The sequence below is a fragment of the Populus euphratica genome, unplaced genomic scaffold, assembly GCF_000495115.2.
Source record: "Populus euphratica unplaced genomic scaffold, PopEup_1.0 scaffold157.1, whole genome shotgun sequence".
NCBI lineage: Eukaryota > Viridiplantae > Streptophyta > Magnoliopsida > Malpighiales > Salicaceae > Populus > Populus euphratica.
This window is the reverse complement of record NW_011500044.1, coordinates 443,966-470,234: the sequence shown is the minus strand read 5'-3', so window position 1 is coordinate 470,234 and position 26,269 is coordinate 443,966. Positions and strand designations below refer to the sequence as shown.

General features: G+C 35.0%; 6 protein-coding genes across 9 annotated transcripts in view; 4 read left to right on the top strand and 2 right to left on the bottom strand.

Moving 5' to 3' along the window:
* Positions 1-113: 113 nt before the first annotated feature.
* Positions 114-20,206, bottom strand: LOC105107398 (F-box protein SKIP5-like). 4 transcript variants are annotated; one of them, XM_011001312.1, is made up of 6 exons: positions 20,167-20,206; positions 3,132-3,275; positions 2,144-2,288; positions 1,982-2,060; positions 1,190-1,248; positions 245-691 (listed from the first exon to the last, which is right to left on the bottom strand). In XM_011001312.1, exons 1-6 carry the CDS (start codon positions 20,195-20,197, stop codon positions 343-345), a joined length of 807 nt encoding a protein of 268 aa, XP_010999614.1. In that variant the 5' UTR covers positions 20,198-20,206; the 3' UTR covers positions 245-342. The 4 variants fall into 4 exon arrangements, with proteins under 4 accessions (XP_010999616.1, XP_010999614.1, XP_010999615.1 ...); XM_011001313.1 differs by having other exon boundaries at positions 3,132-3,284; positions 20,168-20,201; XM_011001314.1 differs by lacking the exons at positions 3,132-3,275; positions 20,167-20,206 and adding an exon at positions 2,416-2,910 and having other exon boundaries at positions 114-691; positions 2,144-2,257.
* On the top strand, positions 3,917-6,493 carry LOC105107399 (DNA-directed RNA polymerase V subunit 5C-like). The gene is made up of 4 exons (XM_011001315.1): positions 3,917-4,299; positions 4,984-5,160; positions 5,488-5,601; positions 6,117-6,493. The coding sequence occupies exons 1-4, from the start codon at positions 4,015-4,017 to the stop codon at positions 6,240-6,242; spliced, it is 702 nt and encodes a 233-aa protein (XP_010999617.1). The 5' UTR covers positions 3,917-4,014; the 3' UTR covers positions 6,243-6,493.
* Positions 7,872-11,648, top strand: LOC105107400 (putative disease resistance protein RGA3). The gene has a single exon (XM_011001316.1). It carries the CDS (start codon positions 8,084-8,086, stop codon positions 11,363-11,365), a length of 3,282 nt encoding a protein of 1,093 aa, XP_010999618.1. The 5' UTR covers positions 7,872-8,083; the 3' UTR covers positions 11,366-11,648.
* LOC105107402 (ubiquitin-40S ribosomal protein S27a) lies at positions 12,691-13,395 on the top strand. The gene has a single exon (XM_011001317.1). It carries the CDS (start codon positions 12,765-12,767, stop codon positions 13,233-13,235), a length of 471 nt encoding a protein of 156 aa, XP_010999619.1. The 5' UTR covers positions 12,691-12,764; the 3' UTR covers positions 13,236-13,395.
* LOC105107403 (probable (S)-N-methylcoclaurine 3'-hydroxylase isozyme 2) lies at positions 19,214-21,055 on the top strand. Its single transcript, XM_011001318.1, has 2 exons — positions 19,214-20,160; positions 20,257-21,055. The coding sequence occupies exons 1-2, from the start codon at positions 19,264-19,266 to the stop codon at positions 20,860-20,862; spliced, it is 1,503 nt and encodes a 500-aa protein (XP_010999620.1). The 5' UTR covers positions 19,214-19,263; the 3' UTR covers positions 20,863-21,055.
* A 5,089-nt stretch (positions 21,056-26,144) lies between these two features.
* The window catches only part of LOC105107397 (uncharacterized), a 7,478-nt gene continuing 7,353 nt past the window's right edge, over positions 26,145-26,269 (bottom strand). The window contains exon 12 of the transcript XR_838872.1: positions 26,145-26,269. The gene's annotated coding sequence lies outside the window, so the exon portion shown is untranslated.

Here is a 26,269-nt window from a genome sequence, read left to right as displayed (position 1 = left end):
GACTTTTCTCATTGCACAAGCTCCAGTGGAGCTTTTATAGAAATCAACTGGGGGTTTTCAGAGCAAAAACATTCATTATCAGAGTTGGAATGCAGGAGATAAGGCAATTACGGTAAGCAAGGAATAAATAAACTTGTCAAATTATAGAGAAGGACCGAACAAGTTTTTTTTCATATTAAGTGAAATTACAGGAGGGCAAGTGTACTGGCAATTATGCAAAGAAAGCTAGAAAGCGTGTTATTCGATTAAATTATCTAAATTGGGAATCAATACAGCAGTGAGAAACAATAATGTAACTAGTTTCATTATGGCACAGACAAGCTCGTGATGAAGAATTGATCATCACTGAGAATCCACATCAAACCAGAAATAAACAGAAGTTCGAGCATAAATGACTCGAACTTGCTGCAATGTCAGGTCCCCACTTGTCAGAACAGCTTTGGCACCTCCTTCAATCCTGGTTTGGGAAACAGAAACTCTATTACCTTTGGTTTTCACTGCGGAAGACACCACCTCATTCCCCCCTGCTGTACTGATGATGGGGCACGAGAGATAGTCCAAAGGGCTTGCCTCACATTGAAGTATGCAACTGTCAATGGTTAGCCTTCCACTTTTGTGAAGCAAGCAGCAACCAAGCTCTGCCTTCACTGTTAGGTTTGCTAGTTTGCAGGTAGATATGAACTCCAGTGCACTGCATAAAGAATTGAACAGGATATACCAAATTTTGTGACTTAGGATGGTTACATTTTGAGGAGTCCACTCTAAACTGTTCGACAACAAAATCCCAGGCAAGGAAAGTAGCTAACATTAAAATCAAAAGAGACATTAATAAGGAGCCAGACGATCAGGCATCGCAGTTGCATAAAATATTGTGGGCATGTAACCTTACTCTAGTCAGATTAGTTGATTTGAAGCGATTTTCTCATTATAATCATACAAAGAAATACACAAGAAGTCGAGCGTGCTTTAGTGATTGTCTGATGTGCATTCATGCATCACTAAGCAATATGGATGCCATAACAATGATACAAGCATAAATTCTGAGGACAGGAAAGACATCCTTTAATTTCAATATTAGCAAATTGAGATCCAAAAGCACTGACGCTCTGCATAATTTATGTGGAGAGAACTCTAGTCAGATCACCATCCAACAATATGATGTGGAGAAAAAAATAAAATCTCAACACACCTGTCTGAACCTCGAGAACATAAGAGAGTTGTTTCATCAGGAAGCTCACCACCACCAATCTGAACAAAGTAAATTGTGATAGAAGATGCAGAATCTGGAAAAATTTATCTACTACATAAGTTCACTATTCAATTCCCTAGTAATAAACCGAAGATGCCAGCCACTTGTAGTTTGAATATGTTTTATCAAAAAGTGCACATGACTATTATCAAAAACAAAGCACGTCCCCATCCCAAGTGCTGAAAACAACATCATGGTCAAAATACTGGTTCACACATTGTCGCTTTACACAACTATGATACATGAAGCTTGACTTCTTCATGTAGTAAAATCTAGAATCGTTGAAAGAGAAAAAAGAAATAACCTACAATAGATCTGCATTGTACAATTCACCAAGGTGATGCCAGTTGAATTTTGAGCATTAGGTTGACATAAACTGTGGATCAGGCAAGTATGGTTGAATCAATGCTATCCCTATCCTACAAGTATTGTGCATTGTGTACTGACTACAAAAAAAAGACTCAAATGTAAAAAACAAATGGTTAAGCTTTGTTAAATAGAAAGAAAAAGGTCCTAATTAAAAAAAGGACTCCTGAAGTAATGTAACCTCAGTCATGGTTATTCCAGCCCAGACTAGAGGTCAAGTTGTTGGATCCTTAGTCAAGATCCAATGTAGAAGATATTGACAGCTAGAGGATTTCACCAACGAGTCCACTTGTGAGTTATTTATTAATAATAGGCTATAGTTAAAGACAGAATAACATCACAAGGTATAAAATCATCAGCACATACCAGGCAAAGAGGTTTGTTTATTTGAATATTAGAGGCAAGATGCCTCCCACCTGCTGCAATTAGAATGGTGTCACCGGGCCTAAAGGAACAATAATCATGATAAGATTTTGTTTCCCTCTATTCTTCCTGAAAAATACATGTAGAAAACATCACCATACATACCTAGCAGCAGAGACAGCCTTCTCAATGCTGGGGAAAACTCCAGGCTCTGATAAATCTTTGGCAGATTGTTCTACTCGGAGCCATAAGCGAGGATGACATGCCAAGTAACACCATCTGTGGCAAACGAGGGCGGTGTTATACCGATCTGCAAACTCAATAGCAATTTGTGACACAGATTGCTCAAAATTATGCCACACAAGTGTCAAGGGTGTAAATTTATCACAGAATTATCACATTGTTGTTTTCCACTTAAGATAAAAAAAATTACTTGCCTAACATAATAAACACTAAAACAATAACAGAAAAATATGCTAGCAACCAAAATACAAATATAGGACATTCTTGCACTAAAAGGTTATTACAAATGACACCCCCCCTCCTCAGCTGTATCACCACTGAGCCAAATGTAGTCACCAAAATTAATCGTTGAGATTTATGCAGCCACTGTAAATAAATTTTTAACTTAACATTGTTAGTCCCTCATTTTCCCCAGTAAATTGTGTTTGCAATTTCCAATCGAATCTTCTTCAGTTGGTGAACCTTAAATAACCAATGCAAAAGTTATATAAATTAACAAGGTTCGCTCGCATAATTCATGCTGATTCCCTCTCTCTAATCTGCAATTTATCAACCAAATGAATTAAATTTCATACTCTTCCAATTCCCAAAAGAACACAAACTCCAACGACTAAGCATAAAAAATGGTCAACTTAACAAAATCTAGGCAAAAATAAACTAAAGATCAAGACTTTTCACAAAACTACACCAATATTTCAAGACCCCAGATGTCAAAAACAGCTGAAAACTCAATCTTCCATGGATCTATCAACAAATTCCGAGAATAGGGTTTTATACTATAAGGCCGAATACACCTGACTAAACCAAAGTATAGCAAAAAGTTTCAACTTTTTATTCAATTAAGGTTCACACAGTACGTGCAAGCAGAGAGAGACATAAAAATAAAGGTGAAAAAGAAAAGGATACAGACCTGGAATTGGGGATAAGAAGCTGAAGATGTGCATAAGGCAACCATCATCAAGATTGTTTATGGGGCAAAAAGATGATGATAATGGCTTTTTATTCTTCTTTTTTTGCTTGCCTTGCTCCTCCATGAAACCCACCTCTCTCTCTCGCTCTCTCTGTGTGTTGCTCTCTGTATTTCTCGAAATTTTTAATGGTGGTGAAAATGATTGCTGGTGGTGGTTGCAAGTAAATGGCAGATTTTTGTTGCGTGACGTGGATGACATGTCGTCTAATATAGTTAAGTCTTTGAGGAAGTTGTCGTTCGTCCATAAACTCTCGTCCCCTACGGTTAAAAGCAGAAAATAAGGTTCCTATTACGTATGATTACGTTTTAAAAGAGTATTTTTCATGAAAGAAATATAAATGGATTATTTTTTAGTGTTTTTTTAATTTTAATATATTTATGTAAAAAATATAAAATAATTATTTTAATATATTTTTAAGTGAAAATATTTTTAAAAATCAAATTTAACGTTTAAATGATAGTTACAGGGAATTAATCCCACGGATTAACTCCATTTTTTTTATTAAAAATACTAGCATAAATCAATCTAAATTTTTAATTAGCCTTTAATTTTTTAAAAACCTAATATAAACAAGGTTTTAAGTTGACTTGAGATACCACACCTTGCCTGGTTTAATAACAATGCCAGGCTGGATCATGTATCTACGGAGTGGGCCCAGATTGTAGTCCAAGAAATAAATCATCCCAATGACTTAAATGGGCCTATAAAAGCTTTACGCTTCAAACAGAGCACACTCTCCTCCTGTTAAAAACAGACACAAGCAACGTGAGGCGGTCAGTCTGAGAGATAGAGGAGAGCGACAGAGAGTAACAGAACTTGACAATGGCAGCAACCACAGAGACGTTTAACGGCAACTGCGCTTCCGTCCACGGCGTTCTCGACCGCCATCGATGCCTGAAGGATTTTGTGGACGAAGGGTCACCACAGAGCTACAGATACTACATTTCTCGAAGGACAGTTTTGGAAATGCTCAAAGACCGTGGTTATGACGTGCTTGACTCAGAACTCAATCGCTCGCTCACTGAGTTCCGTTCCGTTTTTGGAAATAGCCCTGACCTTGATAGCCTCCGCTTCTCTGTTTCTCTCCGCTCCAATCCGCATAAGAAGGTGTGCTTATTGTTATCGTTGTTGTTGTTGGTGGTGGTGGTGCTGTTATCATCTCTATTATTTTATTGAGTATTTCCATCGCTTTTATGATGTGGGGTTTTACAATAATAATAATCAAGTATTTTTTATAATTTATATTTGTTTATTTTCATGGGGTTTTTGAGTAGAGGACAGAGGAGTTGTTGTAATGTGGCAACTTTTTATTGCATTATTTTATACTATTTATAAAGTTTATGCCTTTTGATTTGGTTTCTAAGTAGACTTTTAAAATCTTGTGTTTTCATTATGTTTTGATTCATTAAAGGAAATGAAAAGGTATTTTGCTAAAAAATGGGCTGTTGCGTATGCACGCCAAATGGTGTCTATGATGATTTGTTGCATTTTTATGACTTATCCTTGGGGTAATCACCTTTTTTGTTGGGCACGTTACTTGGTTGATTGTGACAGGTTTTGGGGGGGCAAACATGTTAGTGCAGGTTATACAGAAATGATGAAGAAATGGATTTCGAATTGAATTTTGTGGATCAAAACCTGAGTTGGCCTTTTATTTTCTTAAAAATCTCATGCTTGGAGTACCATGTGAAGTTGGAATTATGAGACAGGAGTAGCCCTTGTCTAAGTACTTTCTATTAGGCAAAATTTGTATGGAAATCCTGGTCATAGTTTTCTTGAACTGTCCTGCAGACCCTGGTGATGTTCTTGGGAACTGATGAAATTAAAACAGCAAATATCAGGACTGTTTATGGTCAGATTCTTAACAAAGAGTGTCTACATGGGCTCATACTCATCTTGCAAAGCAAAATGAACCACTTTGCCAAGAAAGAGCTGGAGAAGTTTCCATTCAAAGTGGAGGTTTTTCAAGTATGTTCCCCTGTTGCTGAAATAATTTTTCATTCTGCAGTTCGTTGTAAGGGCATCAGTAAAAAGTTAGAGCGCTCAGGGATTTAAGGAATGATACTAATTTCTGGCTGCTAGAGGCCATGCTAGTCACTCTTCAATCATGTCTGTTATACTAGTGGTACTGCTTGCAATTTTTCTATCCTCTTTCGCCACCAAAGTTAGGGAAATTGTCAACTGACTAGCGTTTCCTCTTTATATAGTTTATAGTCCTTTTGGAATTTAGCTTATGTTTAAAAAGGTTTTGCATTCGAATTTTTGACAATCACTTGATGGTTTCTTTGCATTCAGATCACCGACCTGCTGGTGAACATCACCAAGCATGTTCTGCAGCCACAGATGGATATACTGACTGCTGAGCAGAAGCAACAGGTTATGAACAAATACAAGTTGGAAGACAAACAGGTATTATGTAGTTATAAGATGACATGCCAAAAAAGTGAATGGCATTTTAAAGGGACATACTTTCGATATCAACATCCTTATGTGGATTTGCGTTGCATTTCACATTTATAGGTCTCCCTGTTCCCTGAAATTATTACCTCAATTATACTCTTAGTTCCACAAGAGTTATTTTTGTTGGAATCTAGTTACTCATAAAGGTAACCTTCCAAAGCAGATTGTTTTTGTAGAGCTTTTCATTACAAATTTGGGGTAACCCATGAAGCCTGGTATGGTGTAGGTGGGCTATGCTCATACCTGAAAACAGTTTCTTTAAACTTCTGTTTAGAAGTATAAATTTGAAGTTAAAAGCAACATTTACTTGGTTTTCTCTTGAGAATTAGAAGTTTGAAATTCTGCTACAGCTGTACTGTCTAGCATGTTCCGTTTCCATTGTTTTTGTGGCAAAGGTATCTGTTAAATGATTGATCAAGCTAAAGCACGTTATCTGACTTTTTTAATTTGCCTTTTCCTTTCAGCTCCCAAGAATGCTAGAATCTGATGCTATTGTGCAATACTATGGACTGCAGAAGGGGCAGATGGTGAAAATTACATACAGCAGTGAAATTGTTGGTCACCTGGTAACTTATCGCTGTGTTACTTAATACTTAATGTGTTCTTTGATGGTTTTGGTTTTATCCATAGAAAAGGGAAAAACAAATCTTTTTTGCATCAGTGACAATCTAAAATACATTAAATCAGATATAATACCCGAATATGATGTAGAGTTTGTTTAGTATGTTGTATTTAATTTGTTATCATGCATACAACGACTGTAGAACTGAGTTGCAAAGCTGAATGCTATACAGGTTCAAATGGTGTAAAAATTCCGAAACTCATTTTTCCAGAACTGAAAGAAAACGTTATGTTGGAGAATTGTGTTTGAACTCTTTGCATTCTATCATTCTCTACTGATTGGCATAGGTCCCGGCCTGCTCTCAAAAGACTGGATGCTGTGCATGTGGCCTGGATTATAGCTTGATGTTTGTGATCACCATCCATCAGTGGTGCTAATTTGACCGCATCTTTGCATTGGCCTGGTCATAAAATTGGAGCCTTGTCCATGCCATGTGCTGAACCTTTGAGGTACTTAATTAACTAGGGTGGTTACCTTTGAACTTTTCTCATTGAATTCATTGGTTATCTAAATCAAGTCAATGGAAGAAATATATATATCATTGACTAGATCTGTGTTGCGCTGTGCGCCGGTTTGGCATTTAAAAAAAATACTTGGACGACGACAATATTGTTTTAAAGAAACAAGAAAGACAAGTAGGTTTTTAACCGTGCTTATAAAAAATTAAAAGATGAAAGCAGCCTCCATTGTCGGGGTTATATATATATAATCTCAACGGAAAATATAATTATTTTACTGTAGATAATCAAATGAAAAGATAAAAAGTACCTCTTTACTCGGCAGACAAATAACTTTTTTTCTTTTACAAGCATCGATATATATAATATTAGTATACAAAAAGGAAATTAAAAACCCGTCCTATCTCTTACCAATTTTAAAAAGTCAAAATGATACATTGCAAAGATAATTTTATCCTCAACTATTAGCCTACCTTTTCTTTTCTTTTTTTTCTTTTTTTTTCTTTTTTTTTTTAAGGGCGAGATGAGGAATGTATAGTGTTCTTGTCGACAATGCAACGTGTAATTCAACACCCTTTGGCCTTTTCAGTTTTTTTTTTTTTTAATTTCCAAAGTTACAATCCACTGGTTTTATGAAGGGAAAAGGGCTTCAATGAGGAGAGTTGACTTGACTGGGGTCTATCGCCGAAAGAGTGGAGATTGCCATGGCGCCTAAGCAGATATATGGTCTGGTGTTCCCTTGTTCCTTGTGTTGTTTATCTTCTTCATTTCTTGTCCACATAAACGGAAATTGAATCAATTGGTTATTAAAAGTAATTTTTTAAAAAATATATAAAGTTTTTCTTTTTAAAATTTTTAATATTTGCATATTAAAATTATTAATTAATATTTTTTCAAGATAAATATATTTTTAACACTTATAAACACAATTTTAATTATAAAACATCCCTGAAAAACTTAAATATAGTTTGTTTTCATAATTATACCATGCTTTTCAAGTGCTATCGGAGGCTTCGAGGAAGTCAAAATAGTCACTTTATACTCATTTCATCCTCTTTTCCTCGTTGGCTCCATGATTTCAATCAACCTAATCTGACCACAAATCATATAAAACACTACCAAACAGACGTCATCCACTTCATTGATGGGCAGCACACTGCATGATAAAAGACTTTAGACTCCTTTCCTCCTCTTTTCCTCGTTGTTTCCATGATTTCAATCAACCTACTCTGACCACAAATCACACCCCATTCCACAAAAATTTTTTTTTTTTGGGATTTCATAGCTCTGCTCACCGGTTTTCTTTCTGCTTGAAATTACATTTTTTTTTTCTCTCTTTTTTGAAGAAGAAATGGCTACAGTCATCGGAGAGGCTTTTCTGTCTGCCGCACTGCAGGTAGCTCTCGAAAACTTAGCTTCACCTATCTTGAGAGAATTTGGTGCACGGATTGGCATCGACAAGGATCTCAAGAAACTAACAAGAACTCTTGCAAAAATTCAAGCTGTGCTTAATGATGCTGAGGCAAGGCAAATAAATGACATGGCAGTGAAGCTTTGGCTAAGCGACCTCAAAGAAGTCGCTTATGATGCAGACGATGTGCTAGATGAGGTTGCAACTGAAGCTTTTCGGTTTAACCAAGAGAAAAAGGCTAGCAGCTTGATCTCTCTATCTAAAGATTTTCTCTTTAAACTTGGGTTAGCTCCTAAGATAAAGGAAATCAATGAGAGGCTGGATGAAATAGCTAAAGAAAGGGATGAGCTTGGTTTGAGAGAGGGAGCTGGAGCAACATGGACCGAAACGAGGGACAGGGAGAGGTTGCAAACTAGCTCCTTAATCGACGAATCCTGTGTTTTTGGTAGGAAGGAGGATAAGAAGGAGATTGTAAATTTGTTAGTGTCTGATGACTATTGTGGAAATGATGTTGGGGTACTTCCCATCGTGGGCATGGGAGGCCTGGGAAAGACAACTCTCGCTCAGCTTGTGTTCAATGATGAAACTGTGGCTCGCCATTTCGATTTGAAGATGTGGGTTTGTGTCTCTGATGACTTCAATGCTCAAAGGCTGACAAAATCGATCTTGGAGTCTGTTGAAGGGAAAAGTAGTGATCTCATGGATTTGAATAACCTACAAACAAGTCTCCAGGATAATTTGAGGGGGAAAAGTTTCTTGCTTGTGCTTGATGATGTGTGGCATGAGAAGAAAAGTGACTGGGATGTGGTTCGCCTTCCTTTCAGAGCTGGAGCATCTGGAAGTAAAATCATTGTAACTACCCGAAGTGAAAAGGTTGCATCAATCACGGGCACATTTCCACCTTTCCATTTGGAAGTTTTATCTGAAAATGATTGCTGGTTGTTGTTCAAACAGAGGGCATTTATAGATGGTAATGAAGATGAACATCAAAACTTGGTACCAATTGGCAAGGAGATTTTGAAGAAATGTGGAGGTTTGCCTCTGGCATCAAAGACACTTGGAGGACTCCTACACTCGACAACTGAAGTTTATGAATGGGAAATGATCTTGAAAAGCGATATATGGGACTTGGAAGTGGAGGAGAATGAAATTCTGCCGGCTCTGAGACTAAGCTACAATCATCTCCCGGCACATCTGAAGCAGTGTTTCATATACTGCTCCATATTTCCAAAAGATCACAATTTTGATGAGGAGAAGCTAGTCTTGCTGTGGATGGCAGAGGGTTTTGTTATTTCTAAGGGAAGGAGATGCTTGGAAGATGTCGCATCTGGCTATTTTCACGATTTATTGTTGAGGTCATTTTTTCAACGATCCAAAACCAATCCCTCGAAGTTTGTTATGCATGACTTGATTCATGACCTGGCACAGTTTGTAGCTGGGGAATCATGCTTCACATTGGATGTTAAAAAATTGCAAGACATTGGAGAAAAAGTTCGGCATTCATCTGTGTTGGTTAACAATTCTGAATCAGTTCCGTTTGAGGCCTTCCGTACATCAAAAAGCTTACGAACGATGCTTTTGCTTTGCAGGGAGCCTCGTGCGAAGGTCCCTCTTGATTTGATACCCTCTTTGAGATGCTTACGGTCACTAGACCTGTGTTATTCTGCTATAAAGGAGTTGCCAGATTTAATGGGAAATTTGAGGCATATCAGGTTTCTTGACCTCTCTCACAATTTGATCAGTGTGCTACCTGAATCAATTTGCAGCCTCTACAATCTGCAGACTCTGGTTCTTATCAATTGCAAGAATCTCCGTGCTTTGCCTGGAGAAACAAATCATTTGGTGAATCTACGCCATCTTAATTTGACTGGATGCGGGCAGCTTATATCCATGCCTCCTGACTTTGGGAAACTTACTTCTTTGCAGAGGCTACACAGAATTGTTGCTGGAAAAGGGATTGGGTGTGGAATTGGCGAGTTGAAGAACATGAACGAGCTTCGAGCAACGCTTTGTATTGATACGGTTGGAGATGTTCCTAACATCACAGAAGCAAAGGAAGCCAACTTAAAGAAGAAGCAATATATAAACGAGCTGGTGTTAAGATGGGGCAGATGTCGACCAGATGGAATTGATGATGAGTTGCTTGAATGTCTAGAACCACATATTAACCTTAGAGAATTAAGGATTGACGTGTATCCTGGTGCGAAGTTTCCAAATTGGATGGGATATTCTTCGTTATCCCACTTAGAAAAGATCGAATTCTTTCACTGTAACTACTGCAAAACCCTGCCACCTCTCGGGCAACTACCTTCTCTCAAATATCTCTCCATATATATGATGTGTGAGGTGGAAAACATTGGCCGTGAGTTTTATGGTGGGGGAAAGATTAAGGGGTTTCCTTCCTTGAAGAAACTAAAGCTTGAAGACATGAGAAATTTGAAGGAATGGCAAGAGATTGACCATGGCGAATTTCCGAAGCTCCAGGAGCTTGCTGTTCTGAACTGCCCCAATCTTTCAAGTCTTCCAAAATTTCCAGCTCTATGTGAACTGTTGTTAGACGATTGTAATGAGACAATATGGAGTTCGGTCCCGCTCCTCACCTCTCTACCATCGTTGAAAATTTCAAACTTTCGGAGGACAGAAGTACTTCCTGAAGGCCTTTTCCAGGCACTACATTCACTGAAAGAACTCAGGATCAAGCACTTCTATCGGCTGAGGACATTGCAAGAGGAGTTAGGCTTACATGATCTTCCTTCCCTCCGACGCTTAGAAATTTTGTTTTGTCCGAAACTAAGGTCATTTTCAGGAAAAGGGTTTCCTCTCGCTCTGCAATATCTTTCAATAAGAGCGTGCAATGATTTGAAGGATCTACCAAATGGGCTACAAAGTCTATCATCTCTTCAATATCTGAGCATTCTCAATTGCCCTAGACTTGTATCTTTTCCAGAAGAGAAGCTTCCGAGCTCACTCAAGAGTTTGCGAATTTCAGCATGTGCAAACCTTGAATCACTTCCTTCGGGTCTGCATGATCTCTTGAATCTTGAAAGTTTGGTTATAAAATCCTGCCCAAAGATTGCATCCTTGCCTACTTTGGGGTTGCCAGCCTCACTTACCTCATTGTCAGTCTTTGATTGTGAGTTGTTAGACGAAAGGTGTCGCCAAGGTGGTGAAGAATGGCCCAAGATAGCTCATGTTGCTCAGAAGTGGATCGGAAATTATTGAATCAATGTCTTCGAATTGAGAAAAACCTGTCCTGTTAGTTTGCCTCTTCTTCTTCTTTCTTGAACATATGCAAAATTCTCAGAGTTATTGGCACTATATTATTCACCTTTATTTGGATAACACATGCTTATATTACTTGCTCTTTTCCTGTGAACCATTTTAGTATTCTTAAATTAATAAAGAGTGGTTTAGATCACCAAAAATTACACTATAATGCTCTGTAAAGTCAAATGATGATTTTAGCATGGCTAATTTAATTTTAATACACATTTTTGTGCCTTTACCAGCTAAATTAACTTGCACCAGTAGAATTGTCCATTCCTTTCTGTAGTAAAAGCAGTGACTCGAAAGAAAATTGTCAGCGGTTTTCTCTGTAATGCAGTGTATGGTTATGGTGTTTGTGACTCGTATGATGTTGGAGTTAAAAGCAGCCCAGGTGAGTCCGAACAAGATAACAAAACATAGAACCAGAAAGGAAGCTAATCACTGATCGTGGACTCAATGTTAGGGTAACTTCGCCCTGTTTTTGGTCTAGCCCCATTGAAGGTCTTGTCTTCTTTGGTTCATTCAAGTATAAGGTTGCATGCAAGGTTACATGGAATCCTTCTCAAGGGAGCCAAGTCCAAGTTAGTTTAGGATGCAGGCCTCACGCCTGGTGTTTCTGATCACAGATAGAGCAAGGCTTTGTACAACACCGTTTGAGGTTTCTCTTCTGCTAGCAAGTTCTGGTATTCTGATCATGAAAAATCATCGTACATGGTCATCGGACAACGGCTTTCTCGTACTTTGCCGAACTGGTATAGGTTTTCAAGTCTGGACAACGACTAGAGACACAAATCGTTGTATTTATTCTTTTTATCATATACTCATAGTGGATGGATCCAGTGGTTTTTCACTCCACCTGGGCTCAAATTTTTTGAGAAGTTTAAACTATAATTTTTAAAGCCGATTCAATTTTATGGATTGATATAGAAAACACGTGATCTAAATCTGTCAATGCTGATTTTTAAGCTAAATTTGAAAGGATATTAACCTGAAGAAAATAATATCATTTTAATAAAAATAATTGACTGCATTAATAGACTGACCCAGATATTTTATAGAACAATTTCTAGATCATATAACAACTATAGTTTAGACTACATGTATTCATCCTTCATATATAAATATGGTCCGGCCCAGCCCAGCCCAAAAGAATAAAAATAAAATTGGTCTAAGATAATCTTGATGCAGCCCGCCAAAAAGCCTGCCCCAAATTATGGATTTCATTGTAAATAGGTGGGAAAACGAGGGAGAAACTCGTACACTGCCAATAAACAAAACCCTAATATAAAAGCTACCCGCTGCTCCTCTGCGCCAGCTGCGTCGCAAAAAAGAGGAAAGCAAGAAACCAGAAGACATGCAGATCTTCGTGAAAACCTTGACGGGGAAGACCATAACCCTCGAGGTAGAATCTTCAGATACAATCGACAATGTCAAAGCCAAAATCCAAGACAAGGAAGGCATCCCACCAGACCAGCAACGTCTTATTTTCGCCGGGAAACAACTAGAAGATGGACGTACACTTGCAGACTACAACATTCAGAAGGAATCCACACTCCACTTGGTGCTTCGCTTGAGGGGTGGGGCCAAGAAGAGAAAGAAGAAGACTTACACCAAGCCCAAGAAGATCAAGCACAAGAAGAAGAAGGTCAAGCTTGCTGTTCTTCAGTTCTATAAAGTCGATGACAGTGGCAAAGTCCAGAGGCTGAGAAAAGAGTGCCCAAATGCCGAATGTGGGGCTGGTACTTTTATGGCTAATCATTTTGATAGGCATTATTGTGGTAAGTGTGGCCTCACCTATGTTTATCAGAAGGCTGGTGGAGACTAACTGAATCACCTTTAGACAGGACCCTGTTGTTTTTCAAAGGATTATTGTTAGGTTTTTGAGTTTTGACTGCTTATGGATTGTTGGTTGGATTCTTTATGGTTAACAATAAGCTTTTGTTGGTTAATTATGTTTGCTTGATGAGGGTTTTTTTTTTGGTGCTGTGTTTGTTTTGTGTTTTTGTTAATTTGACCAAGTTTGGCAGTAGTCAGGTTGAAATTTATGGTTTAAGGAATCAAGTTTGATGCTTTCGATGCACAATTATCTATTTTAATGTTGGTTTTTGTTATATATATAGTTTCTGTTCTTGAAATTAAGATAACATGGTGTAAAGTCAGTCGCTTTATAGACTGTTTTGAGTTGCTTTCAAAATGTTTCTCACAAGCTGGTGTTAATTTAGCGCAAGAAATGTTGGATTCCTGATTGTTTAAGAGAACACTTCGTGCAAAGGCAATGCCCTTGTTTTTGCGAAGGCGTTGTTAATTTTCTCATCTAATGCTCCCATAAGTTGGTGTTACTGGTATACGAAATGCAGGCGATGCCTTCGGATTTTTTTAGCAAATGCATTGCTGATTCCTGTCCTAAATGTTTCCCACCAGCTGGTGTTAGTTACTCTAGGAGCGTAGGAATCTCAGCACCCGCACCCTAATTTAATCTAAACTGATTTCTAATGACAAGTCATTGCTGGTAGACACCATGTAATTTGAGTCTAATTTTATACATTTCGCCGCAATTAATTCTGTTATGATTGTATCATCATATATATTCACACGAAGTTAATAGGTTTGAACAACAGCATTGCCCAAAAGAGGGCATAGTTCCTCTTCTTTTGAATGTTTTATGATTAATAAACTATGATTAGTTGTGTTTCTTATCATTAAATAGGATCATGTCCTATCAAACATACCATGAATAGTTATATGTTTCCTCAGTGTTACTTTTTGGTTCAAGAATTATGGATATATTGGCTAGCTAAATGTAGATACGCAAAATATTCAGATCAGTTTCTTCATTGTGTTACTCTTTACACGGACAAGAGGTACGGCTTGCATAGCCTTCTGCCTTCGGATTAAGGGGATCCTGGTTCGCAATGGAGCAAATATAACTTTTTGTAGGGGTGAGCAACGGTTTGGTTTATCCAATCCAACTGAACTGCATCTTTACTGAATGAAAGAGCTCGGCTTGGTTCGGTTCTGTTCGGCTCAGTTACTGAATAAGTCAAATTTGAATTAATGGGGGTTCTGAGTTCTATGGAAATTGCACTGCTATGAATAAGCCATGGAAATTCTCTCTTCTTCAGGAGCTGTATGCAAATCACTGCCCAAGCCTAACAAAGGCACTGCCTAATTACACTCCTTGTTTATGATTATGATTGTGTTTGTTTTTAAATTGAAATTAAATTAAAATAATGTTTTTTATCTTTTAATATTAACTATCGAAATATTTAAAAATAAAAAAATATTAATTTGAAAAAAAATTAAAAAAATTAAATTTTTTTATACTTTTAAAAATAATTAAAAAAATTAAATTTTTTTATACTTTAAAAAATATTTAAAATAAAAAAAATAATTTTTTTGAATTTTTTTGAATTTTTTTTTATAAAAAAACAGAAATTTATTCATCTGTCAGTAGGGTTGGAGGCCAGGGAGGGTTCAAGGGGAGGCCTGGGCCCTGCAAAATAAATAAAAATTAAACAACTTAAAATTTATATTTGGCCCTCCTGGAGATATTTTTAGATCTTGTCTTAAAAAGTTTCCTAGCACCCCCCCCTAGTCTGTAATCTTAAACTTTAGAAGATGTTGCGAAGGAACAAAACATTTCTCACATCAACCTGGCTGGTCTGAAAAACCGAATTAACCACACTATAACTTGATCCGTCGACGAGTTTAAACTGGGATTTATTGCACCCAAAGACTAACAACTAAAACTGTTTTCAATAAATTAAAACTATTTGCCAGAAGAGTTAATCAAGTGACTCGTCATGCAGGATCTGGCCCTCAAGTTTGATATCGAGTCAGGTTGAAAATTAACCTGGTTATAAACCAAATAGTCAAAATATAAGTGAAACTTGATTTGATTTTTTTTTTTTTTTTTTTTGAAAACATACGGTGTATGGTTGATCTACCGAACTATTCGCTCGGATCTCAGATAAAATAAGAGAGTAGGCTAGATCTAAGAATTATGATTTCTAGTCACCATCTTCATTTCTTGGGTCGACTTGTAAACTTAAATGATTGCCCGGCGATACTTGTGAATTTGCAATGATGTTCAATCAACCTATTAGCAATACATAAACAATTTAATGATTTTTTAAAAGCTACCATTTTCCCATTTGAGCAAAACTGATTTAATAACTAACAATATTTTTTATATATAAAATATTCTAACAGCTTGATCAATGGATAGTTCTTGAATGTTATTTTATTATCACATATTGATTGCATTTGATCGCTCATCTTCTTGACGCTTTTGGCTTGAAACGCGGTTGCAATGGCAGTCACGCCCAGATTCCCAATCGGGCATGTTGCAGGGGAAGCTAGACTGGGAGGAAATATTGATAAGTTATAGAAGAACATATATAGCAATTTAAGAGGAAGCGATCACTGAATACAACTGAAATAGCTTAATCAAACAACTTGAATGATTGAACACACTGTTTGTATCATAGCGAGCATGAGAAGAACAGCAGCTGCTACAGCAGATATTACAGTCCATGGATTATGGAAATTCTTTGCTTCAAGGCTGCCTTCCATTTGTGTCCCCGCTTTCTGGAGTGCTTGTTCAGATCTTCAACTACACCTGAAAAGTAGAAATTGTTGCTGTCGACAGAATTTTCCTGGGAAAGGTTGTGGACAGGGCTTGAAACTGCATCATTATCATCAGGGAGCCAATTCTCGAGGATTCCATTCTTAAAGAGTAACACTAATTTTAGCTTGAAGGGTGATAAATCATGAGCTTTTCAAATGACCGCTTCCTATTTTCGCAACTAAAAGCTAATGTAATGACTTGCATTAAAAGTTACGTTCAATTTCGTCAGAAAGCTTTTTTTGACTCGTCTAGACTTTTTATTCAACTTGATCTTGTTGATACATGCTCTGCGTCACTTTGCCTGCACATGAAGGAGTTCTCGATGATCTCACTCTTCTCAATTACTTGGCAATACGGGAGATTCTTAAATTAGTTTCATTTCAACAGGATTACCAGCCCCAGATTTGACAGAGCTTGAGTTACGAGAGTGCATAAATCTAGAGTTGTTGCCTGAACATATGCACCCCCTCCCAGGGCGGAGCTGGTACTATTTACCAGGGAGGGCCAAAAGTAATATAACAGGTATAAATTTTTATATATAAAACATGTTAATATATAAAAGTAAATCAAACATAAAAAATAAAATTATTAGTATTTTAAAAAAAAATTAATTGAATTAAAATAGGTTTGTATTCTTTAAAGAATTTAATTTGGCTAGAAAAATCATGACAAATTTATTAGATAAATTTATTAGATATGTAAGAAAAAATTGATAATTTTAATAATTTTGCTAAAAATAAAACAGAAAAAATCCAAACTTAATCAAAACAAACTTAATCAAAACAAACATATAAAATATATTCAATTTATTAGAAAAAACGACATTCACTATAATAAAAAATCAAAAAATGGTAAAACTAGTAGATTTAAAAAAAATCAAAAAATGGTAAAACTAGTAGATTTTTTAAAAAACTATATATATTGATGAATAATAAATTAATTAAAAGCTTTATTTTAATCTTTTGCATTGCTTTGTATTATTATATTTTTTTGGTTAGGATTCTAAAAAAAAGAATAAAAAAACAGTAAAAAATAATTAAATTGAACAAGTTATATTTTTGTTTAGGTTATATTTTTGTTTTTATAACTTGGATGAAGAGATAATTTTATATTTAATAATAATTAATTAATGAAATAATAATTTATTATTAGATATTTTATTATTTATTATATTTAAATACTAAATAAAAAATATCTAAAATATTTTACAGGGATATCTTGCAAGGGCCCGGGCCTGCTTGCCACCCATTGGTTCGGCCTCTGCGGCCCCCTCCTCCCATCGCTTGAGAAATTAACAATGTCCAGAAATGGAGTCGTTTCCAGATGGGGGTTTGCCCTCGAAGTCACAATCATTCGAGATTTGGTGCAGTGAGAATCTCATTGTGGGCCTCATGCATTGGGATTTACAATAACTCCCTTGTCTTTTAGCTTCTACAATTGTAGGCAAGAATCAGTGGCGAAGCCACAGCTAGGATTAAGGGTACTTAAACCTATTTGTTTAACAGAAAATAGTTTATTTAAAAAAAAAAAATTTTGATAAAATAAATTATTTTTTTAATATTTAATAATATAATTAAAAATAAATTAAAAAAATACTTTTTAGTATTTGATTGTGTTATAAAAAATAAACTGAAAAATAATTTATTAATATTGTTTTTTCAAGTTTATTAAAATAATGAAGAACAAATTTTATAAATTAAAAACCTAAATGAAAATAAAATTAAAAAAATATGTGGAAAGTTTGAAAAATAATTTTCAGAAAACGACTTCTCATCAAATAAAAGGGGTCTTAATCTTTTTTTTTCTTCAAAATATTTGTTTATATTAGAATTTTAATATAATAATTTAACAAGTTTAATTTTTGTTATGAACTACTAATTGATACAAACTTTTTTTTAATTATTGTTTTGGCCTCTCTTCATTCTATAAAATTTCTCTTCACGTCTTAAACTATTAATTAGTTAAGTAAATAATCTTTTTATACTTTATGTTTTAGATGAGTTTTTTTTTTTATTTCATTGTCTAATTTTAGTTTTATTCCTTAATAATTAGTTATTAAAAATATTAGAGTTTATGATAATTTATGAATTTGTTAAATTAATATGTATATGGATAATATTATATGCATATAAATATAGATTGAAATGAGTTTTGATGAATCAATATGTATTTTGTTATGAATTTCATATGAAAAATAATGATAATCAACTTATTAGTAATTAAAAATGAAGTAATGAATAACTCAAAAAATTAGAGATACAATAAAAAAATTAAAAAAAATATATTAATATTTATATTTAATTCACTTGTATAAAATAACAAGTAAACAAAGAATTATTGCTAATAATTTTACTATTTCCTGAAAGATTTAGAAATAAATAAATAAAAGTTTAATTGTATATATAAAGAAATAATATCTTTAATGAAGTTAAAAATAAAATCATTATAAAACAGTTTTAAAATATGAAAACTCGTAATTTTAAAATATTAAATCTCGAACAGAATAATTACAATATAAATTTTTTTATTTTAAAAATATTTTTAAATTAATTTTGTTGAGTTAGTACATATATTTTAATTGATTTTTTTTTATATATAACATATGCTTATATATAATGTTAAAAATTTATTAGTAATTTACCTTTTACTTAATTTTTCTTTAGCTTCGCCGCTGGAAAAGAATCTTTTGCTTCCCTCAAGTCGCACCTCTCCTCAAATCCGGAAACTTGAAGCTCTGAGATCTCTGGACTACAAGGGGCTTCGCACACCTCCGAATGCTCGAGCCTCCATTGCATGCCAGAAGAGGGGCTGCCCTCCCCTCTTTCTTCCCCTGGTATCAGTGGACGTCCTGTGCTGAAGAAAGGGTGCATTTGCCCAAGATTTCTCACATCCCTAGTGTATGGATTGATGGCGTTTTCACGACGTCAGCTGATTATTTGAAACCACATTTGTCTAAATTCACCACTTGACATTTAAAAAACATGTTACAATAAAATACCAATTACTGAATCATGTTGAAACCAGACCTCCAACTTTCATTAAATTATATATATATATATATATATATATATATATATATGGGACACAAACACTGCAACGATACTTTAAATTTCTTGCTAAATTATTGAGTGATAGCTGTATGGCACCTGCTTTTCTTCTGCGAATCACCACGTTAAATAATGGAGATCATTCGCAGACCATATTGCAAGCAATTAGGCAAAACATGGCAACAATTGTAACAGAAATATCCTCCACTACTCTTCTCTTTCTCTTGCCTCTCATTTATCTCATTGCCAAGCAGCTCAAGACACTGTATTCATCAAGATTTGCACCACTACCACCAGGGCCATATTCATGGCCAATCTTAGGCAATGCCCTACAAATTGGAAATAGCCCTCATATTACTCTAGCCAATCTAGCAAAAACGTACGGACCACTCTTCTCACTTGGACTTGGCAGCCAGCTTGTTATTGTTGCCGCATCTCAAGAAGCTGCCACCGAAATTCTCAAAACTCAGGATCGCTTTTTGTCCGGTAGGTTTGTTCCTGACGTAATACCAGCCAAGTGGTTAAAGCTTGAAAATTTGTCCCTTGGATGGATTGGAGAAGTCAGCAATGAATTTAACTTTTTGCGAACTGTTTGCCAATCCAAGCTTTTCTCAAACAAAGCTCTATTGTCCCAATCATGTTTGCGAGAGAAAAAGGCGGCAGACACTGTAAGATTTATCAGAACAAGGGAGGGTAAGGTGTTGAAGATCAAGGAAGTAGCATTTGCAGCTGTTTTTAGTATGCTGACTAATATTCTCATCTCATGTGACCTTATAAGTATGGAGCAAGAGAGCGTGGAGGGAGAGATGGCGGAAATTATAAGAAATATCTTCGAGGTAGGGGCTGCTCCAAATATATCCGATCTTTTTCCTATTCTAGCACCATTTGATCTGCAGAATCTACGGAAGAAGTCTAAGGAGTTGTATTTGAGGTTCAGTACCATGTTTGAAGCTATCATCGAAGAAAGAAAAGAAAGAAAGATGAGTTCTGATAGTGCTTCAAGCAAAGAGGATTTCCTTGATACTCTGATCAGCAACGGTTCTAGTAATGAGCATATCAATGTCCTTCTTCTGGTTTAATCTCTCTCTCTCTCTCTCTCTCTGTATCCATGTCAACGAATTGATCAGGCACACAAGTTGAGTATCATATGCTCTATGGTTTATTTGCAGGAGCTCCTGGTTGCTGGTTCAGACACAAGTACCTCAGCAATTGAGTGGGCAATGGCAGAACTATTAAGGAACCCACAATGCATGAACAAAGCTCAAGCGGAACTAGCAAGTGAAATCACCCAGGACCTTATACAAGAATCTGATCTACCTAGACTAAAGTTCCTTCATGCTTGTCTCAAAGAAAGCATGAGATTGCACCCTCCAGGACCACTTCTTCTTCCTCACCGTGCCGTGAACTCATGCAAAGTGATGGGCTATACCATTCCAAAGAACTCTCAAGTGTTGGTGAATGCTTATGCAATTGGACGAGACCCCAAGAGTTGGAAAGATCCGTTGGATTATAAACCTGAGCGATTCTTGACTTCGAATATGGATTTCAGAGGAAGCAATATTGAGTTCATACCATTTGGTGCTGGAAGGAGAGCATGCCCTGGTCAACCGATGGCTACCAAGCATGTTCCCTTGGTTCTTGCTTCATTGCTCCATTTCTTTGATTGGTCACTTCCTACTGGACAGGATGCAAAAGACATAGACATGACTGATAAGTTCCACACCAGTTTGCAGAAAGAACAACCTCTACTTCTCATTCCAAAAATTAAAAATTGAGGGATGAATCCAGATTTGCAGCCTCCTCAGCCTTCTTTATCATCACATATCACTGTTTATAGTATCGTTAATAAACAGTTTTATCAGTATTATGTACTTACATATCCTCTGAAGTATCCTGTTTTCTTATGCCTCTATCAAAGTCCATCATTAACGGGTGAAATTATTGGATATGTTGCCATGTTTTGCCTAATTGCTTGCAATATGGTCTGTAGATGGTGACGATTTGCAGAAGTTCTGGTGCCACTCAATAATTGGATAAAAAAATAGTTAAAACTATTAAAAAATTAAAATTTATTTTATATTTTAGTTTAATTTATATAAATTTTTAGTTGTAAGTTCATTAATTAAGTTTATTTATTGAGTTCAATTTAATTATTATTAGATATTTTATTTATTGGGTTATAAACACAATCCCTTATTCTAGTTAGAGTTTTAATATTTATATTTATTTTTTTAAAATGTTATAGAATTTTGATGGTTAATTAAAAATATTGCAGAGTTGTATATTTTCATTCCTTATTTTTTCTTTTTTTTTTTCTTTTAATTTTTAGTTTTTTTTTTAATTTATTTTTTTCTGTTTTAATTGTTTTTTGTTCTGCATCAAATTTAATATCAAAACCTTAAGTTTTAATTATTTTAATTATTCAATGTATTAGAGCTTGTGAAATTTATAATTTGATCTGCTAAAAAAAATTGTTCATCTTCAACATTGTCCATCATCATCAACAACAACAATTAAAAAAAATTCCAACAGCAGCAGCCAAGATCCACCACTGAAAAGATCACCACATCAATCCACAGGTCCATACTGATTTGCTACATCCAACACCCCCACAGCACCTCCACAACAGATCGTCCATACCAGCAGCAGAAGATCAGTGGATGTCAACAACCTTAACCCACACTAGCATAGCATCCGTCATGGCCAGCCATCTACCGCTTCTGACCTAACCGCGAGTAGATCGACACCGTAGGAGACACCATAAGATGTTCGTCTCCAGCAACATATAGAACGGTAACACATACCAGCAATAACCACCACCTTTACTGCCCGCAATATTTCTTCGTCTTCAGCAACCACGCTTCCTTCCATAGTCGCTGCTTGCAACAACTACAAAGAAACCATAATGATCATCTACCACAGAAGACTTCAGCTACAGGAACCCAGCAACCACAGAAGACTCTTGAAGCAAAATTAATTAACCCTGCCATGTCATTTACCATTTCAGCACACTATTGCCACTTCAGCCATCATTAGCCACGTCATCCAGTGAAGCCATGTCAACACCACATCATCCAACACATTGTAGTCTTTGCCACCTCAGCAACTATGTCGCTAGTTTCCTACCACTTTAGTTGCCACACCGTCAACGTTTGCCACGCAAGCAAGCAAGTCATCGAGTCTGCCACGTCAACATCTTTTCCACGTCGGCGACACCAAATTCCAACTTCCTCCCAGCAATATAGCTAGTGAATCACTCTTCCTTTTGATTTATTGAATTTTACTTTTTTGTAGTTTTACACTTATTATTTAAAGTTAATATTAATATTATTTTTATGTCTTAAAAAAATTTAAAAAATATTTTACTTTATATTTTTTTATTAATTTTTGTTGGTTAACCTCTTTAGTAATTGGTATCTGATATCTTGTTCTATTTGATAATTGTGAGTTGTTGTTTCTAACATTGTGTTTGATTAATCATTTACGCTTAAAAGTCTAGCATTGCATATTTAAAATTTTATTAGTATATTTTATTCTTGATTAATCTCCACATTAAAAAAATAATTTTATTTTTGTATTGTAATTTCTCTTACAAGAATCATTTGTGATCTCAATTCTATTTATATGTTAGTGGTACATGTATCTATGCCATGATCATCTATTGTCCAAACTTAAAATATACACTTACCATAAACCCAATTCTTAATGATACTTTTATGACCATTTAAAGGAAACTACAAACTTAAATGATATACATGTTTAAAAGAATTGAGCCTAAGAGATTTTTCGAATAAAGCACCTAAATACCAATAAATATCACAAAAAAACCATTACGGACAAGTTTGCTTTGAGGGCCACTTTATTATTTAGGTTACTTTAAACATGACGACCTTAATAAGCGAGTCTTAAGTCATAACAAAATAGAAATCTTTATTTTTTACGGTTATCATGACCCTTGAATCTTTAATATGTGAATTCATGACATGGATCATTTTTTTAAGTAACACAACTTATATGATAATAGAAAAGTTAAATTTACTAAGATGATACTCGTTCGTGAAACCAAACTTTATTGGAGAGATGTTGAGAATTATTTAGAGGCAAGAGATAAACCTCTTATAACTGATTGGACCAAGATAAAATAAAAACTATAGGAAATGTATCTACCCCAGTCTTATAGGAATAAACTCTTAGACCAATGAAACAAGTCTATCAATGAGCATATAACACATTTTAATGATCAGATAATGAGATATGCTATAAGGAAAAATAAAGTCATGACTTTGCATAGATTTTATAAAGGTCTGAATGTGATTTTAGAAAAGAAATTAGGCTTATAGGTGTTTTCACTCTTGACCAAGTCTATACTATAGTGCAAAATTATGAGTTTATAAAGAGTCGATTGACAAAATATCAAAACTCTCCTATGATCCCTTTTAGATCTCAATTTAAAAATAATGATTCTTTATTAGGTGTTCTACTCTATAGACCTAATCTTAATAGTGCTAAGATTTATAAAAAAGATAAGGACAAATAAGTTGTTAATGAAATGTGTAGGTTGAGTTCAGAGGTCTAGTGTGTTAAATGTCATTGTTTCGGTTATATGTTCTTTAATTACACCTCTACACCTGTAATCATTCAAAAATATAAGGAAACATGTGATAAAGAAAACTATTTTGTGCAAGTGTATGAACCCAATCCTGAGGACTTTAGTGATCTAGATGAAGAGAATGCGTAAGAAGATGAACTTAACATTGTAAGTCCACATGAGCTTGAAAATAAAAAAAGAAATTTTAGAAAACTCTTAGTGGAATTACTCGAAGAGGTAAATATAATCTTAAAAGACTCTTGTAACATTAGTTCTCCTAGACTATCTGATTCCCCACCTATAATGCTTGACATCTAGCACATCAAAGGTTTAGAACAATATACTCATCACCCCCTCATGCTTGATGTCCAACATGTCATAGGTTTAGAACAATGTGTTAAGCTTCATGATCCTTTACTCTTAACATGTAGTGAGAAAGATGAAGATAATCTTGATTTACTAGGTAATGTCCAAACTATATCTACTAAGGCTTCCAATAATGTTGATCCCACTCCATATCCTTAATCATATAGTATTCATAGTTACGAATCTGGAAGGCATGTAGATTATTTTTTTATGTCTCCCCACCCTAAAATATCTTATCCAGTTGAATCTTTTACATGTAGAATTTATTATTTACATGTGAAGATCATAAAATAAATTCAAACAAGTGATGAACAATACAAATTTTGAGTTGATTTACATAAGTATTATGATGTACTTAATGGTGAAGATTCTTTTATAATACAAATTAAACCTTAACGATGTCATTTGAAAATCAATCATAAATTGCAAGTTAATATTGCTAGACCATTCAAAGTGTTGCAAATGATTGAATCAAATAATTATGTCATTAAATTGCCACTAAACTTTGATATTAGATATACTTTTGACATGAAAGACCTCGTTATATATAAAACACAACAATCTATCCCTGATGCTCTTTTTGAAACTCTTACCTCATTATCCTTATTTTTGGCACAAAAGAAATATATTAATGTTATTTTGAATACACAAGTTGTTTTTATCAGGAATGATGAACTTTAACAAATCCTAGTATATAGATTAGACGACCACATTCAGACTATACTTGAATTATTAAAGAGACATCACAATAACTTGATCTTTATTTTTTTAGAATATTATTAGAGTCGTCATGACCTATACTCAACGGGGTTAAGTTCTTCCATCGCGAGGAGAATTGGTGGGATCACCGAACCTAAAATATTGTTTACACACTTGTATAATCATAGACGATGGAGGATAGTTCAAACCATTAAAAGATTGGGCTTTAGCTTATGTTTTAGTTTAATATATATTAACTTTAAGTTAAGATTTATTAACTAGGCTTTATTTGTTAGATTTGATTTAATTATTACTGAGTATTTTATTAGTTAGATCATAAAACCAATCGCTTGTTCTAATTAGAATTTTAATATTTATATTTTATTTTTCTAAATGTTATAAAGTTTTGATAATAAATTAAAATTATTGCAGGGTTGCATATTTTCAATCCTTATTCTTCCCTTTTAATTCTTAGCTTCTTTCTCTTAAAACTTATTTTTTTTTTGTTTTAATTCCTTTTATTCATTGCTCCAACTCAATAATATAAAGAAACTTTTGTATGACAAATATTTTAATGAAAGTGGGAGATCCATTTCATTTTTTAAAACCTTGATTAGGCAGGATTTGTGATCTTCTAAACTTTAATGGGATATATATTGTGAACATGTCCATCAATCTCATGAACAAGAAATTAATTAAAACTTTACTGGAAATAATTTGTTAATAAAAAAAAAATACTTTACATGTAACATTAACATGGGTAACTGAGAAGTTAGTCTCATAGTAACATTTAATCTGCAGAATCTACAGAAGAAGTCCAAGGAATTGTATTGTATACGAGGCGCAGTGCCACGTTTGTGGCTATCCTCAAAGAATGGAGAGAGAAAGGTAAGTGATGATGATGCTTCGAGACAAGAAGATTTTGTTGATACTGTGATCAGCAATGATTCTACTGATGAGAACACAACTCTCCTCCTCCAGGTTTGATCTCCTCCCCCTCTCTTTCCATTGATCAGACACACAAGTTCAACATCATATGTTCCGTCCTTTATTTGCTGGAGCTTTTGCTTGCTGGTACTGACACTAGCAAGTCAGCAATTGAGTGGAGTTGATGATAAAAGTTCATACATTACATTAAAAAACTGTCAAGGAGTAGATGAACACTTCACCCGCCTCCGACTCCAGTTAAACTAGATCAGATTTTACTCACCTCTGATTTTACCAAAACCAATCCAAATTAAAATTCGATCTCTAATCGAAACAGATGACATCGAATTACCTGATGAATTGAGTTAAATCTCCATCCCTACTATTAACACATGTAAGCTACATTACCGGCACATTGATTTAGGGCAGGAGACGAAAGCCCAAGTAGTGTAATACAAAAATCAGCCACAAAAACCAAACCCAAGTTCCATTTGCCCATAATTGGTAGCAGAGGAAGAACAAACTTTTATACTCAAACCCATAGTAAGTTCATAACAAAGATGAATGTGTTTTGGAATCACAACTCAGAAACAAGGGAAAGA

Bases quoted from the DNA above. Each gene is read 5' to 3' on its own strand.
- LOC105107399 (XM_011001315.1), top strand. From the start codon at position 4,015: ATGGCAGCAACCACAGAGACGTTTAACGGCAACTGCGCTTCCGTCCAC. The intron at 4,300-4,983 runs GTGTGCTTATTG...ACTGTCCTGCAG, and splicing joins GCTCCAATCCGCATAAGAAG to ACCCTGGTGATGTTCTTGGG. The intron at 5,161-5,487 runs GTATGTTCCCCT...CTTTGCATTCAG, and splicing joins TCAAAGTGGAGGTTTTTCAA to ATCACCGACCTGCTGGTGAA.
- LOC105107400 (XM_011001316.1), top strand. From the start codon at position 8,084: ATGGCTACAGTCATCGGAGAGGCTTTTCTGTCTGCCGCACTGCAGGTA.
- LOC105107402 (XM_011001317.1), top strand. From the start codon at position 12,765: ATGCAGATCTTCGTGAAAACCTTGACGGGGAAGACCATAACCCTCGAG.
- LOC105107403 (XM_011001318.1), top strand. From the start codon at position 19,264: ATGGCAACAATTGTAACAGAAATATCCTCCACTACTCTTCTCTTTCTC. The intron at 20,161-20,256 runs GTTTAATCTCTC...GTTTATTTGCAG, and splicing joins ATATCAATGTCCTTCTTCTG to GAGCTCCTGGTTGCTGGTTC.
- LOC105107398 (XM_011001312.1), bottom strand. From the start codon at position 20,197: ATGGATACAGAGAGAGAGAGAGAGAGAGAGA. The intron at 3,276-20,166 runs TTAAACCAGAAG...CACAGAGAGAGC, and splicing joins GAGAGAGAGAGAGAGAGAGA to GAGAGAGAGAGGTGGGTTTC. The intron at 2,061-2,143 runs GTATGTATGGTG...TTGTTCCTTTAG, and splicing joins AAGGCTGTCTCTGCTGCTAG to GCCCGGTGACACCATTCTAA.